The sequence below is a fragment of the Odontesthes bonariensis genome, chromosome 5, assembly GCF_027942865.1.
Source record: "Odontesthes bonariensis isolate fOdoBon6 chromosome 5, fOdoBon6.hap1, whole genome shotgun sequence".
NCBI classification, from domain to species: domain Eukaryota; kingdom Metazoa; phylum Chordata; class Actinopteri; order Atheriniformes; family Atherinopsidae; genus Odontesthes; species Odontesthes bonariensis.
Window position 1 is genome coordinate 26897703 of NC_134510.1, and position 19054 is coordinate 26916756.

General features: G+C 41.0%; 3 protein-coding genes across 5 annotated transcripts; 2 read left to right on the top strand and 1 right to left on the bottom strand.

The window, feature by feature from the left end:
• Nucleotides 1-3415: 3415 nt before the first annotated feature.
• LOC142380211 (zinc-binding protein A33) lies at nucleotides 3416-7084 on the bottom strand. The gene is made up of 6 exons (XM_075465870.1): nucleotides 6572-7084; nucleotides 6262-6357; nucleotides 4862-5095; nucleotides 4426-4448; nucleotides 4158-4273; nucleotides 3416-4084 (listed from the first exon to the last, which is right to left on the bottom strand). The coding sequence occupies exons 1-6, from the start codon at nucleotides 6635-6637 to the stop codon at nucleotides 3531-3533; spliced, it is 1089 nt and encodes a 362-aa protein (XP_075321985.1). The 5' UTR covers nucleotides 6638-7084; the 3' UTR covers nucleotides 3416-3530.
• Nucleotides 7085-9724: 2640 nt separating this feature from the next.
• On the top strand, nucleotides 9725-13813 carry ino80e (INO80 complex subunit E). 3 transcript variants are annotated; one of them, XM_075466715.1, is made up of 8 exons: nucleotides 9725-9791; nucleotides 10079-10161; nucleotides 10252-10322; nucleotides 10397-10449; nucleotides 10534-10615; nucleotides 11949-12066; nucleotides 12408-12506; nucleotides 13009-13813. In XM_075466715.1, exons 1-8 carry the CDS (start codon nucleotides 9764-9766, stop codon nucleotides 13213-13215), a joined length of 741 nt encoding a protein of 246 aa, XP_075322830.1. In that variant the 5' UTR covers nucleotides 9725-9763; the 3' UTR covers nucleotides 13216-13813. The 3 variants fall into 3 exon arrangements, with proteins under 3 accessions (XP_075322830.1, XP_075322831.1, XP_075322832.1); XM_075466717.1 differs by lacking the exon at nucleotides 9725-9791 and adding an exon at nucleotides 9851-9924; XM_075466716.1 differs by lacking the exon at nucleotides 12408-12506.
• Nucleotides 13814-14773: 960 nt separating this feature from the next.
• LOC142380212 (uncharacterized) lies at nucleotides 14774-18877 on the top strand. The gene is made up of 3 exons (XM_075465871.1): nucleotides 14774-15428; nucleotides 16500-17309; nucleotides 18000-18877. Exons 1-3 carry the CDS (start codon nucleotides 15114-15116, stop codon nucleotides 18513-18515), a joined length of 1641 nt encoding a protein of 546 aa, XP_075321986.1. The 5' UTR covers nucleotides 14774-15113; the 3' UTR covers nucleotides 18516-18877.
• The last annotated feature ends 177 nt before the right edge of the window (nucleotides 18878-19054 follow it).

A 19054-nucleotide genomic window follows, 5' to 3' on the forward strand; every position in this document is an offset into this window, starting at 1 on the left:
TCTCAGAGGATTAAAACATAGCAGAAAGGTCCCTCACGTCAACAAATTTACAACCTTTGATTTGGATTTCCTCGTGGCTCTGTAAAAACCCCAGAACTGTTACAGTTTAACAGGAAGCTCATGCCTACAGAGATTTCAGAAACTTAATAGGTCCCTGCTCTGATGTATGTTGGGCTTTTTCAATTACTCAAAGTGCGTTGTAGCTTCAAACTGTTAGAATATGCTTCTATTTCTTGCTTAAATTCTTTTTTTGTCTTTTTCTGCCATTCCATCATCGATCCGCTCATTTTTTCCCTTCTTTCTTTTTCTCTGCATCCTTCTCATCTAAAGTGTTAAGTTTAGTTATTAATGACAAAGATTTTTTTTCTATGTGATATTTAGCAAACACATCAGTGTTGAAAATTACCATTTTCACTGGCTCTGTAATACCCCATCTGTATGAGGCCTTTGTCGATGCCATCACAATTTTTCTCCAGAGCTAATTTGAGTGAGTCAGGTGGTGTTTAAATGTGCAGTCATAACTATGAAATCTCAACTCTTGCATGGTACAGAGGAGGTGTGCAGATACATATGTATGTTAAAAACAAAAATGCATGTCTCTACCTCTTTGTTCAACCAAATTTAACGCACTGAAATCAGCAAAAACACTTTGGATTTTTGAAAAAAGCACAAAAAAGACAGCCATGAAAATTCAATCAACTGATCAAAGAAAACGTTGAAAAATTCTAAGTATATCAGTCTACATTTGACTTGCCTTTCTTTGTAGCTTTCCTGACAAATCGATATTTCTTATGATTAGATGATAATTAGATGTTGTGTCAGCCTCCTCAAAAGCCATAAGACAAAACACAGAAGATCAAGCATTCAGATTTGATACTTTGCTGATGTATTAACTAGAATTAAACTACTATTAACAGGAATTTAAAATAATTTGAATATCAAGGTGTCTCGGTGTTAAATGGGTTTAACAGTGTTAGTTAGTCAGACAGCAACACTCTGGTGTAAAATTTGTAAAACACTGTATATGCCTCATTTCCAGCCTGGATCTGTGAGGGAGCCACAAAAACTTTTGCCAATCCTGACAGTGCTCTTTATACACACACACACACACACACACACACACACACACACGAAAACCACAAATAAGCACCACAGATTTGTAAATACTGCATGTGAATGCCAGTTTAACCCCTTGATGGCTGAATGTGTTTAGTGTATAGAACAGCTCTTGTATCATACGAGTAATGGAAAGAAAACTAATTCAAATCTCTCGCCAACCTTAAACCTAATATATAAATACATAAACAAAAACTATATCTTATATATACTAATATTCATTAATGTCTTGAACTAATTTTACAACCAAATATTGTAAAAATCCATCCATATTAGCTCATTTTAGATCAACTATCTGCTGTTATTCCAACCTGTTGATACTCAAAGCATAACACATCTCTCACAATATTTACACGTCGTATTATGATATTTAAGCAATTTCACTTATCGCATCAACTGCAGCATGCCCGAGACATGCTCTGAACAACAAGCTTTTATCGTCAAAGAACTCATATTCATGTGTGTGACCGGAGAAGTGATGTTTTAATGTTGTCATCGCTGTGTGATGAGGACTTGTCTGTCGAGTCTGTGTGCCTACAGTATGATGTATGACTGAGTGTGTGCTGAATCTATGCACAGGCAGTTTGTACAGAATGAAACATGTACTTTCTGTGTCCATGTGATGTGAGTACGGTATCGATGTGCCTGCCTAAATCATCTTGCAAAGTGGAGAAATAAGTGCAGTGTTTAAGTCACGAGTGTGAATGTGTTTAAAACCACAAAACAATGTTGAGCATTGATGTTCAAATGAGTCTTGTCTTTGTTTTAGTGCCTAAAATGTATATTGGATAGTTGGTCTGTATTGTGTCATTAGCCACCTCCTAATGGCACCTTTGTCATAGGACTTTCACAGGCACATAACACAGTCTGCACACCTGAACAAACACAGTACCACTCATGTGAAATAAATGTGTACAGAATTGATGGAGAAAATGTGACTTTACTGGATTAGAGGTAGCATGTAGACAACTGAATGGGTTTTATTTGTAAGTGAGGGTGTTTTAATAATCGAGTCTGTGGCACATTCGGGAGTATGTGAGTGATGTCATGACAGCAGAAGTTGAGATTCAAAGCTTTGTGGGAGTAACCCTCAGGGTTATATTGTGGTAAGCAATGGAAGAGAGGCGGCTAAAACTGTATCTCCATGCGCTTCCACTCTGTCAGTGATTGTAATAACGAACCATCCAGAGTGAATTAAGACTTGAGGGAGACAGAGAGTGAGCGGTGAGCTTGACAAGCCTTTGTTTTACACCGAACCATCATTTCAAAGAAGGCTCAGTGTAGCGAGTTCACATCTAAGTGTTACCAGAGGGATTCTGGTTCTGTACCTGCCTTTGAGAACCCACGAATACAGAAAGCGCCACTATTAACACCACTGCAGCTCCTTGCACTATATGAGTTGTCTCTGCCCTCTCTGATTACTGCTGCTGTTTCAGCCTGGTTGTGGTGTGAAGTCCCACGTGGTCTCTCTGTACTCCCTTTTTGCACAACACTTCACACAGATGTTTTGTAATGACAGTTGGATTTTTTTTCTTTATTTCATGTCTGAAGGAATACTAAGAATAAACAAAAGATTCTGACATTTGCTGTCTTCTTGTCTTAGTTTTCCTTCTTTCTGAGCAGCTAACATGCAGAAAGACAGCTTGGTCTCAGATGTCCTTTCTGTCTCCATCTAATATCTCACTCAATGTCAACCACAATTTTGTTCTGGATATCACATGCTATTTTTTCACCTCGGGCAAACCCACTGCCTTCTTTGCCAGGACTCGTCATAGCGGAGCGCATACAACAGAGATATTTATATACAGGCCAAAGGTAACGTCATAAAGCTGTTCACACCTGCTGTGGCCAACCTTTCAACCTTCTGTACGCTTCCATATTTTAAGAACCTCATTTTCTAATCAAGCCAGTTAACACTCTCATGAAAGCACATTTTACAAAGCATTTTAATCACATGATCAGTGTTGATATCAGTGTAATGAGAACAGAAAATATTTTAAGATGATGACAACAGCCCAGAACTGTCATTCAAAAAAATTGATTGTTGAGTTTCTCTATTCACAACACTCTTTCAGCAGGTTGACAGCACATATATAAATGAACAGTTATTTTCTTTGTGATTAATCTGTCACTTATTTTCTTAAGGGATTTATTGTTTTGTTTGTGAAATTGCAACACAAATGGATGATGTCTTTATTTGCCATCTTGTGTGGGCAGACCAGCAGTCAAAATCCTAAAATGACTTGGTTTGATTTCACATGAGAGAAAGTGAAACGTGGAATAATCCAGATGAAAAGGCTCAAACATTTGGCACCAATCAGAATCATTAGCTGATAACTCTTCTAAACTACCATTTGTATTTGAAATCACAGGATTTTTCTACCACTAGTGTTGAAACTGGTGAGAACTGCATCTTATAGAGAGGGGTTAAAGATCTTAAGTGGTGCTGTGTTCATTCCATCATCTGTATCACATGGGTTATGGAAGGGGAACAGGGGACCCATGACGGTTTCCATGGAGAAGGTATAAATTGGCGCCATGGTAATGGCATTATAGAAAGTCACCTCCTCCTTTTCACAGTCCAAGAATACACCGATGCGGACAAGGCGGAGGGACACGGTGATTTTGGTGGGCTTTGGATCAGTGCAGGCTAAGATAGATCCGCCCTTCATGGCCAGCGTCCAGAGGCCGCTGGAGGTGCCCGTCGTTGCCATCTCACCTCTCGGAACATCTTCTCGTGCCACACCCACCCTCCATGCCGTCTTACTGCCCACCTCCACCTCCCAGTAGTGTCGGCCGGTGGTGAAGCCCCGCTGGCCCAACACGCAGTAATAATAGTGGAACCGACGTTGGTTGGCCTGGATGTCTGAAGTGTCTTTATTCTCATCAAACCAAACTGAAGTGCAGGACTGGGACAGGGACAGATTAGGGTGGGCTGTCTCAGGGTCAAAGGTGATTGATGTAATATCTACAGGAAGAAACATAATGAGTTATACTGCTGATTTGCATGTTCTGGTATCAAAGGACATACATGAACATACTTGGGTAGAGGCAGCTTTTCATGTGCTTCCATATCCTGTATTGGATGGGGCCCACAAACTGACCAGAGCGCACCTCTGTGTCCACCTCCGCTGGAAGAACAAAGCTGACCTGAGACCTGATCAAACAAAGTGACAAGAGAGAAGGGCTGAAAGAGGGGTGGTAGAACATCAGTCTGTTCGGCACGCCACAGATATGAGATATTTGAGATAGACTGATGCTAAAATGCACTCCCAAAAATGAAGAAATGTTAGTTTTGATAAAACCTGCCTTTTTACGAGATCTTGAATTTCCTGCAATGAGAGAAACAGAAGAGAAGTTCATTATCCCAGGTATTCTGTTTGCTGACTAATGTGTTAACTGCCTTTTGTCCCCTCGCTTTTAAATGAGAAATTGATTTGAACTCGCAGAACAAGGCAACTGTTGAGATGATCAATGTTTACAATTGATCAAGCACCAATGCAACGCTGCAGAATAGGTTCCTTAGATGTAAAGCTGCAGTCAGGTGATTTCTTTACAGCTCTATAGATTCTAAGGAGTTACTCTCACAAATGAAAAGTAAGGTCAGTTTTATCAAAGATGCAGGGCAGATGAGTGGAAGTTCATTGCTCACATGTTAAATCAATTTATATCCTCCTTTGTGTAGCAGCAGTAATCTAAAGCCTGTCATAAGCCAAACTTCAGTAATAATTAGATGTAACCTCACTTTGAGCAGCTTGGGACTGTCGTCCTCGGCCAGTTTGCTGTTGAGGACTGTGATTGCACTCTCCAGGTCTCTTGCTTGCGCTGCTATCTTCTTCTCCCTCTCCTTCAGCTGCTTCAGTTGTTTTTGTCTCTCCCTCCTCAGCCGCTCCAGGTCATTATACTCCTCCTCATCCAGGAAGCGATGGAGATTCTGAAACTCAGATCTGATTTCTCGTTCCAGATCATTAAACCTGGCCTGAAAGGTGTGGAGGAATTGTTATTCAGTGAACATCTTAGCAGTAACTTTGTTCATGCAGACTGAATAATATTCCTTCCATTTAGTTACATGTACAGACAAAAAGGTCTGTAAAGGTTTGGACACTGGCACCATTATTCTAATTTTAGCTTTATCTCAAAACAAGTGTACGTTATAGGTATGAAATAAATATGGGCTTAAAGTGCAGGCTCAGCTTTAATGCCGAGGGTAGTTATTATTATCCAAGTTGGGTAAAGTGTTTAGATAATTCTTTGATATGTCCAAGCCTCCTTTTCAGGTACTCAAACGTAGATAGAAAAAGAGTCATTTCTGAAACCGCTTTGATTTGATAGATGAAACTAACATGCTGCTGAAGGACAGGGAGAAAAGAGCATTAAGGATGCTTGGAATGGTTCATGATTTAAAGAATAAAACATGGGCAGACAGTGTGACTACACAACACAAATGGCTTCCTGTGGGACTACGTCAGAAGTGTTTATTGATGATGTCACAGAGGGCCAGGCCCAGCTGGATGAAATCTAAAGCCTATAATGTTTGCTCAGACTATGTCAAAGGCTGTGAAGCTGAGTGGACAGTGCTTCACAGTTCAGGTGGACAATCACTCAAAGGGAAATCTTCTGCAATGGGGGAAACATTTCAGTAGCTGAAGATAAAAACTAAAGGGAGGAGGATCCATAAAGCAGCAACATCTGAAGACAGCTATAGTAAAGAACTCGCAAAACGCCACAAAAGAGGAAATGCAGTCTTTGGTAATGTCCATTAGGTTCCAGACTTCAGTTGGAGTTGTCTGCCAAGGTTTCACAGTGAAGAATTTAAAAAGAACACTTTTTGGGTTTTGTCCAATTTCCTATTAGAGTTGAGCCCCTGAAAAGAGGGTTCTATAAATTTAATGAATCTGAGTCCTGAACACTTCCTCAAATGTAAAGCTGATCGTCTGCACTTTAAGCTCAGCTCACATGTCTGATACAACTGTAATTGTGATATGCTTTCTAAAACAGCAAAAAGAAGATTTTTTTTTAGAGATAAGTGTATGATGAAATGGATCATTGTATCTAAAATAGCTCAAATAATTTTTTTTACTTAAAATGTGTCTGAAATAAGTATCAATTTGAAAAGGAAAAGAGTTGATAATGCAGCAACGGTACCTCTACTTCCACAGAGTCTATGTACGTCTCTCTTTCTGCCTCTCTGCATTCATCTACCTCATGCTTGATTCTTTTAATAGCCTGGATAAGCTTTTCCTGTAACACACACACATGCACATGTACATACAGGTGACAGAAAATTGGAGAAAATACACAGGGACAGAGATATTACGGATTTAATATCCTGCAAACTGAATCTGTTTGCTTATCAGATATTGACTTTTATATATATAGTCACATTATGAAAATAATTCAACTTCTGTTCTAATAAAAGAAGCAGCAGGTGAAAAATGTAAAACATGAAGCTTACCTTGTGATCACAGAGAAGACTTTTATGGCAGTTGTTGTTGGTGTCTTTGTTGTGGTTTTTGTACATTCCAGTTTTTTGCGTATACAACAAAACGGAAACAAAAAGATCTCTGAGAGACTAAAATAAAAGTTATAGGGGCAGTGAGAAGGGGAGACAAAGCGAAGGACATTGAAACACATCAATACAGGGAGGGACAGTAGACATTGAGACAGAGAAAAACACACATAACAGCACGATGAAAACAGCAGTCAGACAAGGACATAGATCCAAGCAGAAAATTAACAAGAAGAAACGCATTGACAAGCACTGGTGATCAGGAGCAACAGCCTGACTTGAGAATATATGGATCCATTAAAAGTGGGAAAAGGAGGGGTGGGAAAGAGGCAGATGACTGGAGCTGCCAGGAGGGCTTGCTGACTGGCAGCAGCGATTTATGGCAGTAGACACAGATGAATCTATTTCTGTATCGCAATGTCTTTGGAAAAAACAAGAGAGACGCCAGTAAGTCAGATATTGTGTTTCATATCAGCAGTTGTTTTGCCCAGAAGGGAAACAATCCATGTTTATTTTTGCAAGGTGGTTCTCTAATGGGTGAGGGATTAAAGGATCCGGTGCTTACTTTGAAAGCTGCCTGGAATGATACTGTTTCACTATCCGTGCCTTGCTGTTTTTCATACTGTCTTGGAGAGGAGCAATAAATATATTTGTACACTTTATAGTTGCCCACCCTTCGAGGAGTGCTATCTGTATGGCACTATTCTGCGGTAATGCTCCTCTATTTTTCAATTCACCACTGGTTTATCCACTTATATAAACTTTTTATATCTTTCCCAACCCCCCATCAAACTCACACACAGGGGTGTCTGGCTATGGTCTATGGTTATGTGCACTGAAGCAGTGTCTCTGCAAATGTTCTTCATCTATAATTCATGGTACCCAGCCCTGGCAAGAGACTGTGCTGAGCTAAGGTTAAGAAGCAAACTCGGTGCACTACAGTATGCGGTAGGCGGGAGGACACCGACAAGGTGATTCAGGGAAGCACTCGGTCTTGCTGCATGAAGTAATGGAAGTATTTCTTGACTGATAATAAAAAGAAACAGTATGATTTTATCATGCAAATATCTTATAATCGCATGTCTATTGAAATTTTGATGATTTATTCTCACAACATTTAATCCATGAGTCCTATTATCAAGGATATTTTCAAAAATATATTCACAATTACAATCTTATATGCAGGCCAGTGGACCAGTAGATCCCATCCTAGAGCTGACACAAATGAGTCAAACAACCATCTCTACACATTCTCTCATTCCTCGGGTCAAACAAGAGACACTAATTAACCTGACATGCATGTTTTTGGGTGGTAGAAGGAAGCTAGAGTACCTGAAGAGACCCCACACATACACTGGGAGAACATGCAAACTCCACACAGAAAGACCCCAGCCGGGATTCAAACCAGGGACCCTCTTGCTGTGAGGCGACGGTGCTAACCAGCACACTAATGTGCAGCCCAGTTTGTTTATCCCCAAATGAAAATCATAATGTTGACTGGATTATTGATTATGTAAGAAAATGAGAATTAATAGGAACTCATTGTATAAGGCTAATTCTGTGGGTAGGAATGGCATCCAGCACCAACCCTTATTGCAGAGGAGCCGGAGAAGTCTCTGAAGATGGATCCCATTGTTGTCTCTATGTGGCCCTCTGATGGACTGGAGACCTCTGGATGTACCCTCCCTCTCACCCAATGACAGCTGGGATAGGCTCCAGCCCCCAAGTGACCCTGAGTTAGATTAAGCGGGTATAGAAAATCAATGGATGGATGGATCAATAAACTTCTATTCTGCCAAATTCTATTCAATGGCTCCGTTCGTCTGTGGTTTGGTCAGACGTGGGATGTCAGAAGGGTTTTTGGATTTCTGTGGTCATTTTAATACCCACACCAATGGTTGAAGTTTTCAGACTATTTGTTGACTCACTTGAAGACTTGGTGCTGCTCAAGTTTGGATAAAATTGATTGATTTCTGCTGCAAGTCACTAAAGCAGAGAGGGAGAAACTGCCATCTAATTTCTTAGGCTGGTGGTTCATGCAGGAAAAACAGCAGCCAAATTAAAACTCAAATGGCTGGATAGAAATTGGCTAAAGCACAGGGAATAAGGTCTTCCATACAACTCCGATCCCAGCTTTACAGTTAGAAATGGGAGGAACACCACTGTTAGTTAGGCAAGCAAAACTGGCAATGCAATACATAATTAAACTAAAGGGACATTAAGGTGCTTCAAGCAAAAGTAGTGTAGGCAAAATTAGGACAGGGGCAAAAGTGGTGGAACAGCTGAGAGTGAGAGAGGCAGGGCAGTCCCTGAAATATACTGGCTATTCATACCACCGTGGATCCCTCATACACAAGAAACATAGTAGCTTTTGGTATCATTAGAAAGCATAAAACAAGTTGATAATTTTGCATATCCAGGTATGATACAGAAGAAAGTCATGCTGATGGCACTCGTAGACTCACACTCGGCTTCAGTTCTAATGACACTGAGGACAACAAAATTTAGGGGCCTGAAGAGATGGAGATAAAGACGGAGTTATTGTTTTTTTATGCAAAACTGAACAGATGAGGTTCTGTTGTAGCAGGAGGGAATGAGGCGGCTCAACTGCACTGAACTGACACATTACACTGAGTGAGTCCATAAGGGTGTCTGACTATTAATCTGTTATGGTAAAACATTAATAGTTGTGTGACAGAAGCAACAAAAAATAAAAGAGGGATCACACAACTCCTCAATACAAAGAAGAATAAAGTCAAAGCTGCACTGTCTTAGCAGTCCAAGATGGTGCTATTACTAAATGACAAGAATACTATGGAATTAATACGGTATCAAAACTATGACAAACCTGCAGAAAATAACAGGCTGTTAAACTTCTTGTCATTCTGTGCAACCTAAATGGTTAACAGAGAGCACAATTCATAACATCATCTCATATGAGAGATGAGGATATTACTCACTTAGACCTCGACATACAGTGAAGGCAGTCAAAAAAAATGATAGAAACAAAAGAATATGCACCCTCGAACTTCAACCACCTGACCTGCGAGTGGCAGCACTGTGCTGTAAGACATCGAGTCTGCCAAAAATACAGGAGAAGAAGAAGACGACGACGACGTCACAACAGTAAACAAGAGCATGTCGCACAGACAGAATCAAACAAGAGGTAAAAGCGGCTTCTAAAAGGGGATTTTAGCTTAGGAGTCTCTCAAAGTCATATTTGCATATTTCAACAGTCTTTGGATGTGTGTTTTCTGCGGTCTACAGAGACCCACGTCTCTGTGTCTTTAATAAGTTAGGTATGAAATATTAACATTTCCAGCTAGCATAGCTAGCTGAGCTCCTCATCATGTTAGTCACAAACTGATGTAAAAAAACTCACTGTTTCACAGACATGAAATGACCATGATGTGTGCTACAGCAGACAGCTGGTTTGCTTTGTTTGTGTTTCAGAAATGAACGGTCAAGCGGACGTCGAAGTGGACTACAAGCGGAAATACAAAAACCTCAAACGAAAATTAAAATTCCTTGTTTATGTGAGTGTGTTCATTTTAAGCAGCCGTGTTTTCCAGAGACACGTGTGGCTCCGTACTTAAGCTGATTTCGAGTTTGATTTAATTTTACAGGAGCAGGAATGTTTCCAGGAGGAGCTGAGGAGAGCACAGAGAAAGCTTCTGAAGGTTTCCAGGGACAAAAGGTTTGATTATTTCTCCATTAAAATGTTCAGGCGTTGTGGAGTGCCGTAAATAATTAAAGTCACCTGTTTCCTAGCTTTTTACTGGACAGATTGCTACAGTATGAGAGGGTGGATGAAGACTCAACAGGTATATATGAAACATCATGCTGTTGATACATGGTGTTGTGCTCACTGTGCTAATGGATTAGGATTTTTTTGTCCTCTCCTCCAGATTCAGATGCAACAGTTTCCTCTGACAACAGTGAAGTGGAAGGACTCAGGGAGAAGGAAAGAGAACGTGATGGAGCAAAGAAGTAAGTTGGCTTTTTAAAAGGGAATTTAAAATTGAAATCTGGATCATCTAGGTTAAGGTAATCTGCAACCTATCTCAGTGGGTCACAAAATGCAACTTTTTTTGGAACTGCTCATACAAACTTACCTGTACATTCACACCTGTTTATAGATTAAAACTTCCTGCTTTAAAGATAATCCTTATTTATGAGATACCTGCCACAACTGGCAAATTAAAAAGTGAATGTTCAGATGAGCCACATCATTAAAACCATGTGGCTCCTGTCCAGCTCTCCATTGTGCCGCCAAAAGCTATTTCCTGTTAGGTTATCGTCACGCAACCTTTGTGGATGTCCTATTGTGCTTGGCTCTGGGACATTAACTGTTGATCCTTTGGGTCCTGACAGTTATTCAGGGGGTACCTGGATGGATCTGGTTTGTTTGTGGGTTCTGGATGGGACTGCCATCAGGATGAGTGGCTTGCTCCATTATTTGGGCTCTTTGTGGTGTTCGCTGCGGTGTTCCTGGATAGTTTTGTTGTGGAACGGGTGCGTTGTCCTACGGGAAGTAAGCTGCAAATCACGGACTGCTGTTGGTGTCGGAGTGGTGGGGGTTTTGTCTAAAACCACGCCTGGCACATGTCAAAGTAACAACCAGATGAATACCAGGGCCCGAAGTTTCCCAGCAGACCGTAACTTCACCTCTCAGTAGTTTTAATGCGATGGCTAAAAAGTGTCTTTTTACTTTTTCACAAATTAAGTTGCTCTGTTTCGAGGAAAAATGGAAACCGAGGAAAAGGTCCAAAAACGGTGAAGGATGCACTTAAAAGTTGCTCTCAGAATTTAGCCCTTATACGTCAGATCAGCTAGGTGGGACTATTTTGTAAAATATTTTGGGGGGGTCTTAATTCTCTTTATACTTAATCTGATGTGCCTGATAGTTTTTTTACACAGACTTCTGGGAATTCCTCAAGTTAGTGTGGATATGAGCCAAATGCTTGACAATTTAAAAAAAAAAAAAAAAAAAAAAAAAAAAAAAAAATGCTAACATGCTAAGATGAAGCATCTATCTGTCACAGTCTATTACAAGCTAACATCAACAAATCAGATCAATGAGGTGCCATGAGCAGAGCTGCTCAGTGACAGTCATCATTATTGACTGTCATCGTACCTAAAAGCTGCTGTTGCTCCAAACTTTTGTTTGGATAGGCTCCAGCCCCCAGTTTGGAGCTTCACAAATGTAGATACGCCTGTGATGTGATTTTATAAATATCATGAAAATCCCGCTGCCTTGCAAAGGAAGTTTACACTTGGCATATTTGGAGTTTCTCAAACTTTTATTTTAAACTCTTTTCAGGAGAAAAAGTAGTCCCGGGGCGTGCCTTTCCTCATCATCATCTCCTCATATGTCCCTGCTGTCCCGTCCTGGAGTAAATCCCCTGCAGCCATCTGGTGCTGGACCCTACCTCAACACTGTGAGTTCCCATCTTTCCATCCTGTATCTAAGCAGCAGTAGCATTTCTGCCATTGTCACCTTCTCATTGGCAAACAAATCCCTGTTTTTATTTAGCATTATTTGATTGTTTTTATCATTTTATTCACCTGTCTGTTTAATTTCTTTCTTTTTTGTTTGAGATTTATAATGACATCACTGTCTTTGTATCGTTCATTCCTCTGTGTTTGTTTTTGTGTGTGTGTGTGTGTGTGTGTGTGTGTGTGTGTGTGTGTGTGTGTGTCTTCTTTGTACACTGCTCATGACTGTGCATGCGTGGTCATGTGATCATTTGGGAATTTGGCGCCTGCGTGTGTTGGGCAGATGCCCTTCCCACCAGAGTATTTGGCACTACCAGCTGAGCGGATGAAGAAAGAGAGAAAAACAAAGGCGCCTAAAAACAAGAAAGAGACCATGGGGAAGGTGAGAAGGGAAAATGAGATGTTCAGAGATGGTAATAATAACAATGATAATACTAGTGATAATGTAATGGACACAATATTAACATCACACAACCTGCATATGAATGTGCTATTTAGAGTTCAGGCCACAGAAGGCATAGCCAGTTGAATGATATGTCACTGTGTCTATGCGCAAGTACAGAGAGTAAAAACTCAAAATTTATATTTTTAAATGAATCTGTCTCAGAATATTTATAACTTAATATAATGACTAATAATGAAATTTCAGGACACAGTTGTTTTAGTAGATTCAGCCCCTCAAGTAATTTAAGGTTTGGCACCACACTGAGGTGACTCTCTTTTCATTATGTCTATAGGATCATACATGTATCACATGTTTTGTCTTTATTTAATTTACACATCTGTGATGTAGCCATCCACGTGCACTCCTTGTTCCTTCATCATGTCTCCCTCCCTGCCTCTTAACATTTCTAACATTTTTTGCTTCATGCTGATCTCCTCAGGTTGTTGCTCCAATGGCAGCCAACTACTCATCAGCCCCTGCGGCACCTCCAGCAGCCAGCAGCCCCTTCAGCTGGGTTCCTAGACAGATGCTGAGTGGAGATGCAGCTGAGGAGGAGGGGGACAGTGATGCAGACAGCGACAGGGGAGATGAAGACAGAGGGGAGGGAGATGAGGCCGAACTTGTCATTGACATCCCAAATGAGTGAGCCTGAGCGTGTGGTTAGATGTATTTAATTGTAGGGCATGGATGGATTTACAACTATGTGTGTAGGGGGGTGTTAAAGACAGAACTTGAATGAATGTGTTTCTGTACAGAGGCAAATTCCACAATTTAAAAGGAGAGCCCAGCTCCCCCCTGTGGACGAAGTCTTAACTGCGGTCTAACTGGCCAAAAAAGGTCAGTTGGACGAGAAAAGTCCAGGGCACGTTGGATCATTCGTACAACAGTTTCCAGCTGCTTACCAATCATTTTCCTCTGAACAGCTTTATCAATCTTCAGACAATGAATTTAACCACGTTTGTCCTTCACAGAGAGATTTTTGTTTTGTACTGTCCAACCGTCATCTCAGATTTTGGTGCTATAGCCCATTAAAACAGTTTTTGTTTTTAACGTTTAGATTTTTTTGTTTGTTTGTTTTCTTGCCACAGAAGGTTTTGACACCCTTAATATATACTGAAAAGTATGCTAAAAAGTATTATCGATGTCAGAAATGCCTTTTTTTGTATTGCTTCTCGACCCATGAAGTTGTGCGTCATAATAAAATATGTCATTTCAGCTCACTAAAGGTTTTTATTTAAAAATAAGTGCTGTCTTGTGTTTTGTTCACAGATGCCATTGAGGCAGTTTTACAAAAAAATAAAAAACAGGATTTGTGCATTTATTCAAAATAAGTCTCTTTACACCGTTGTCTAAAAAGCTGTGAAGGTGTTACAGATATCTTACAGTATGGCTCGATGCCCCACCCAAAACATTTGCCACACCTGAAATCTATCATTCCTTTTGCAGAGTATCATCACTAAAAACCTTGTACAAACTTTGATTCTCTTTGCTTGCTTGACCTCTTTGCAGAGGAATATGACACTACTCTTAACAGAAGCACAGGGGTTCCTTTGGCTCATCTTAGTATTATTTCTCAACCAACACGAAGGTAGTCTGGCAGAATTCCACCTCTTCTTGATTTAAAAAATAATGCTTGAAGTTTTCTGTCTACTCTTACACATGCTTAGTCATAGATTATGAGATTACATCCCTATTTCTGGTTTTACTTCTTAATGGCTTCAGTAAAGACTAATCAGTGCCAAGATCATGTCTCAACAGGCATTCTTTTAATATTTGGAAAGAATTTGCTGCAATTTACAAGCCTTCAAAGTGTGTGTTTGGTCTGAGAAATCCGATTTCAGGAATTGTTGCGCTCTTGGTGAGACAATGACCCACAAATCTCTGACTGTCAGAGGATTGTGGTTTAATAAGGATTTTATAAACAGACCTTGTTAATTTTTAAGCTCATTCACTCGTGTGTTTACAGTTTCTAGTGAGAAGTTTTGCTTTATTTGGAAGCAGTAACCGACGTGAGTCAGCACTCTCAGGAATGTATGTTACCAAGAATAATGGATTTTAAAGGTTTGTTAGTTTAGCAACTTCTACAAATTCTATTGCATTGGGAATGCAGACTTACAGGTAAATAGTAGGTGTGGACTTAGCCTGTGTACATAACAGCAGCGGGTGTTAAAGGTGTAACCATAGAGTATGAGAGGGAGGGGTGAAATGGAGGTACAGCCAGAGGGAGAGTCAGAGGGTGGAACTGACAGAGGGGGCGAGGCTGTCAGGGAAAGGCAAATGAAGGAGTAAGCAAGATTGTGCCTGCAAACACAGATCCACTCTCAGAGTACAGCTGACATTAAAAAGAAGGCAGGCATGGTTGCAGACGAGCTGGGGGACGAAACAAGGAGCGAGTGAGGAAAACAACAAGCCATCAGCAGCCATCCTTGCCAGCCTTTTCCATTTATACACGGAAAGCACTGGATAATTTATAAGCCTCTCCCTCTCACTCTTTGTGAATGTGCGTTTGTGAGTCTGGGGGGATTTGCTGAGCTCACCACCATCATGCTGTGTCCTGCCGCTGTCAGTGCAGCTGCTGCGGCTGTCTGGCTGCTGGCAGTGCTGGGCCCAGGCCTGTCTCTTCCAGCTGAGCTCAACTCAGAGCCAGGCTTCACCCTCTGCAGCGACTGCTTCTACAAACAGATGCCTCCTCGGGGAGCCTCCGCAGGGCCGCTGCTGCGCCCACTCTGCCACAGACTGCCCGGAGGACAGGCGTTTGCCACTCTGTCCAGGCCGACCTGTGACACAGCTGTCTACTCTGCCTTCCATCTCAGTCATGGATGGAGAGAGAGGGAGGAAGAGGAGGGGGGAGAGATTGTGGTAAGGACACATTTGTGACACTGTTTAAAGTAGTACTAATTTTGAAAGATCCACTCTGGGAAAAACCACAAAGACATGCCTAAAGTTACAGAATGTAAACAGAAGCTTTTTGTCAAAAGTAACGACATTGACTTAAGTGCTTAAGGTACATGAATTATATAAAATCACATTATTCCCTCTCCAGTGCACTTCAGAAGGAAACACTCTACTTTTAATCAAGCTACATTAATCTGATACCCAAAGTTACCGATGCCTTTTCAAATTCTGCATTGGAATACAAATAATTTAACATATAGTATTGTTAAGATAGATGCTTAGCCGGTGGCTCCTCCAAATAAATGCAGTGTCCAGTAGGGGCCTGTGATGACCTTGCATCATAGTAGCTTCACTGCTGTTTCAGGAGTCATTTCACCTCTAACATTTTCAGATGGTCACATTTAAATAACAGTTTGCTAAAAAATTGCTACAATTATCCAACATTTCACAATAAGCTAAAAGTAATATTCAGATTTGTGACTACCTATAAGTAAGTCACACAACTCCAGTTAAAAAAAACTGAACCGTCCCTTTAAGGCCTACCTCTTGAAGGGTCCAGTCTGCTTTGATTGGTTAAAAGTCAGATGCTTAATGTTTGTTTGGAGATTTCATACTAGCTAATAGACAATCAAGATTATGCAAATGTATTTATAGGGTGACAAAGATAAGCTGGGAAAGAAAAGTCTGGACAGCCGACAAAATATTTCAGGCATCTCAGGAACAGTATCTGCTGTTGGGAGGGAATAACTCCCATTGGTGTCAACTTTAGGTTTTCTAACTTTGCATGTATAAAAAGCTACTGTATTAAACAGTGAGGGATGAATAGGGGAAATCTCTGAAAACATTTGATGTTATCTTAAACCGCTCATTTCTTCACAAAGCTATCAAACACTAATGCTGCATGAAGGGACAGGAATAATAATATGACTTTGGAAATATTGTTAAAATGTATTTATTCACATGTGAAAGTCTTAACTGGGGTAACAGGCATGCTAATATACATTAAACAGTTCATTTTACTATTTTGTCTGCCAGACAGAGGAAGAAGGGGCCAATGTGAAAGTCCCAGGACTTCTCAGAGAAGGCAGAGATCCATCTCATCCTGTCTCACCCACGGACTCCCCTCTTCATCACTGGGACTCAACAGTCACAGCACTGCTAAAGTCAAGCATAATTCCCCAATGCAGCACCTTAGAGGGCGATATCTACATCCTAACGGGGGCGGGAAGATTGGTGGCAGTTGAGGATGGAGACGAGGAGTGTCAGACGAAGCCGCTGTGGTCTGCAGTGTGCTGCGCTCTTGCAGAGGGGAAGGGGGGCTTCAGCATGGGGTTAATCAAAGAGGCAGGAGAAGGGGAGAGGCAAGTGAGCATGAAGGAGCTGGAGGAGATGCTCGGAGCGTCACAGCTGTTCTCTGAGGGCTGTGGAGGAGGAGAAGGGGAGACAGCTGCGATCAGAGTGAGTCTTCACAGTGAGGGGCTCCCTGGAAATACCAAAGAATTTGAGGCAGAGGCTGCAGACGTGGCTTCAGAAAGCACTGTTCCCGACGCATATGAAGCCATGACAGAGAAAAGAGAGGCGTCGACAGGCCATGAACAGGTGGCTGGTGTTGATGCTCAGGCAGAGGAGGCTGATGTTTCTGAACTTACACAAGAATCCATGGCAGATGAAGTGGCTTCACTGAGCAGCAGCGACAAGCAGCATTATGACCCAGTAACTGTTAGTGAAGAGGAGACCAATGCAAATTCCACCAGCTCTCTGGTCTTCATCCTGTCCACCATTTTGTCCATCCTCAAAGCTCCTCTGCGGCCTGTGTTCTCAACCATCACACAGTTACCTGGACAGGTGAAACAACAGAATGAAACATTTCAACCTAATGTCATGTTGTTTAAACTCAAAGGGGCTCTCCAGCAATTTTGCATCACACTTTCATAAAGTCAAAATAAGAGATTTAGAAAAAAGAAAAGAAAAATATTGCATCTTGATCTGACTTTTATGGTTAAAGACCTCATCTATAATGACATAATTGGTGTTAATTTAAAAGTCTTCAGAGATCCACAATTTATCCGGCGACACCTCCTCATCATGATGTATAAAGACAGATTTCTTCTGTTAAATGGACAGATTTCCCCTTTAATTTGACCAGCCACAAGCAGTCCTTGGTCATTATAAAATTAAATAATAATAATGATAAATAAAACGAATTATAGAACGGTAACTACTTAATAGAGAGGGTAACAGCTAATTATAGAATGAGTAAAATGACAGAGTAACTCCAAAAGCAACTCCATTCATCTTGTCTCATTTCAGCCCTTGGTTAATAAAGATAGGCTATTCTTTTTAAGAGTTAACGTTGTTAGATTTAAATGTTGGTTTTGTGTCCTTAAGTAACATTTAAACCTGTCTAGGTTGAAAGTATTAAATAAATCTAATGAGCTGCTCCTCCTGTAGACTGTGTGTGGTCATAGGTTGACTCATCACTGGGTTAATTTTTAAAAATTCATCGTAAAACTGACACTCCTTTTCTCGATTCAGGTGACCTACGTTCTTCAGGAGGATCTTGGAGTTCTCTCCACCCTACCTGGAGACACCTTCACCCTGCTCCACCTCCTCACCTCTGACCTCCTGTCCTGGGTGGGCTCAGGAGCAGAAATGCTGCTGGGTATTGGTGGGACATGCTTCTCCAACATTTACTTCTGCTCATCCTCAATGCTGGGTGCCCTGCTGAACAGCTGCCACACTGGATTTACAGGCATGGGCACCCTGGCAGGGGACACAATGGGGATATTTGGTGATGCGCTGGATAACACTTGGTCGGTGACAAAGTTCTTTGGAGGGCGGCTATATGAGCAGAGTGAGGGTTATGTGGGAACTGTGATGTCGGAGATGGGTGGTCAAGCACAAGCCGTAGGTGGAGGTTTGGGTAGGTTAGTTTGGAGAAGTGGAAGTGGAGTGGGCAATGGTTTCAGGTTTGGAGGGGGTTTAATAATGGGCATGGTAGATATGGTCATTGGTGCAGTCAGAGAGGCTTTTGGGCAGGAGTCAGAATGAAGGATGAAAGCAGCCACAACAGCCTCAACTACTTTCTTTTGTTTTGTGAATTTCTTCGGCACATGGGAGTTTAAAAAATGAACAAAATGTTTGAAGATGATGTCATTTGATATGCATTGGTTGTTAAAAAAGGATTTCCAGATGTTTTTACTGAGCTGTATTGAAATGTTGTCCACTGTAGTTCTACAGTTCACTGTGGAAAGCCGTCTGATCTGTGATCTATGATCTGCTGTACCTGAGAGCTGTGATTGAAAATGGAAAAAACACTGTGCACACTGCTTTTTGGATGTAATTGCTAAAGACAAACTGTGTGATGATTTCTGCATCTTTACATTTGAAATAAAGAAAAATGCTGGCTTGTATCATGCATAATTTGGTTTCCTTCGCTTTTTTGTAGGCTATAGTCTTGTCATGGATTTGTAATAGTGGAACACAACATAATTATTGCACTTTAACTGCACTTTCATTATGGAGATTCCATTTTATTTCTCTACAGGCTGTGTTTCAAATTCAATCTGTGGTTACTTATTTCCTGATTA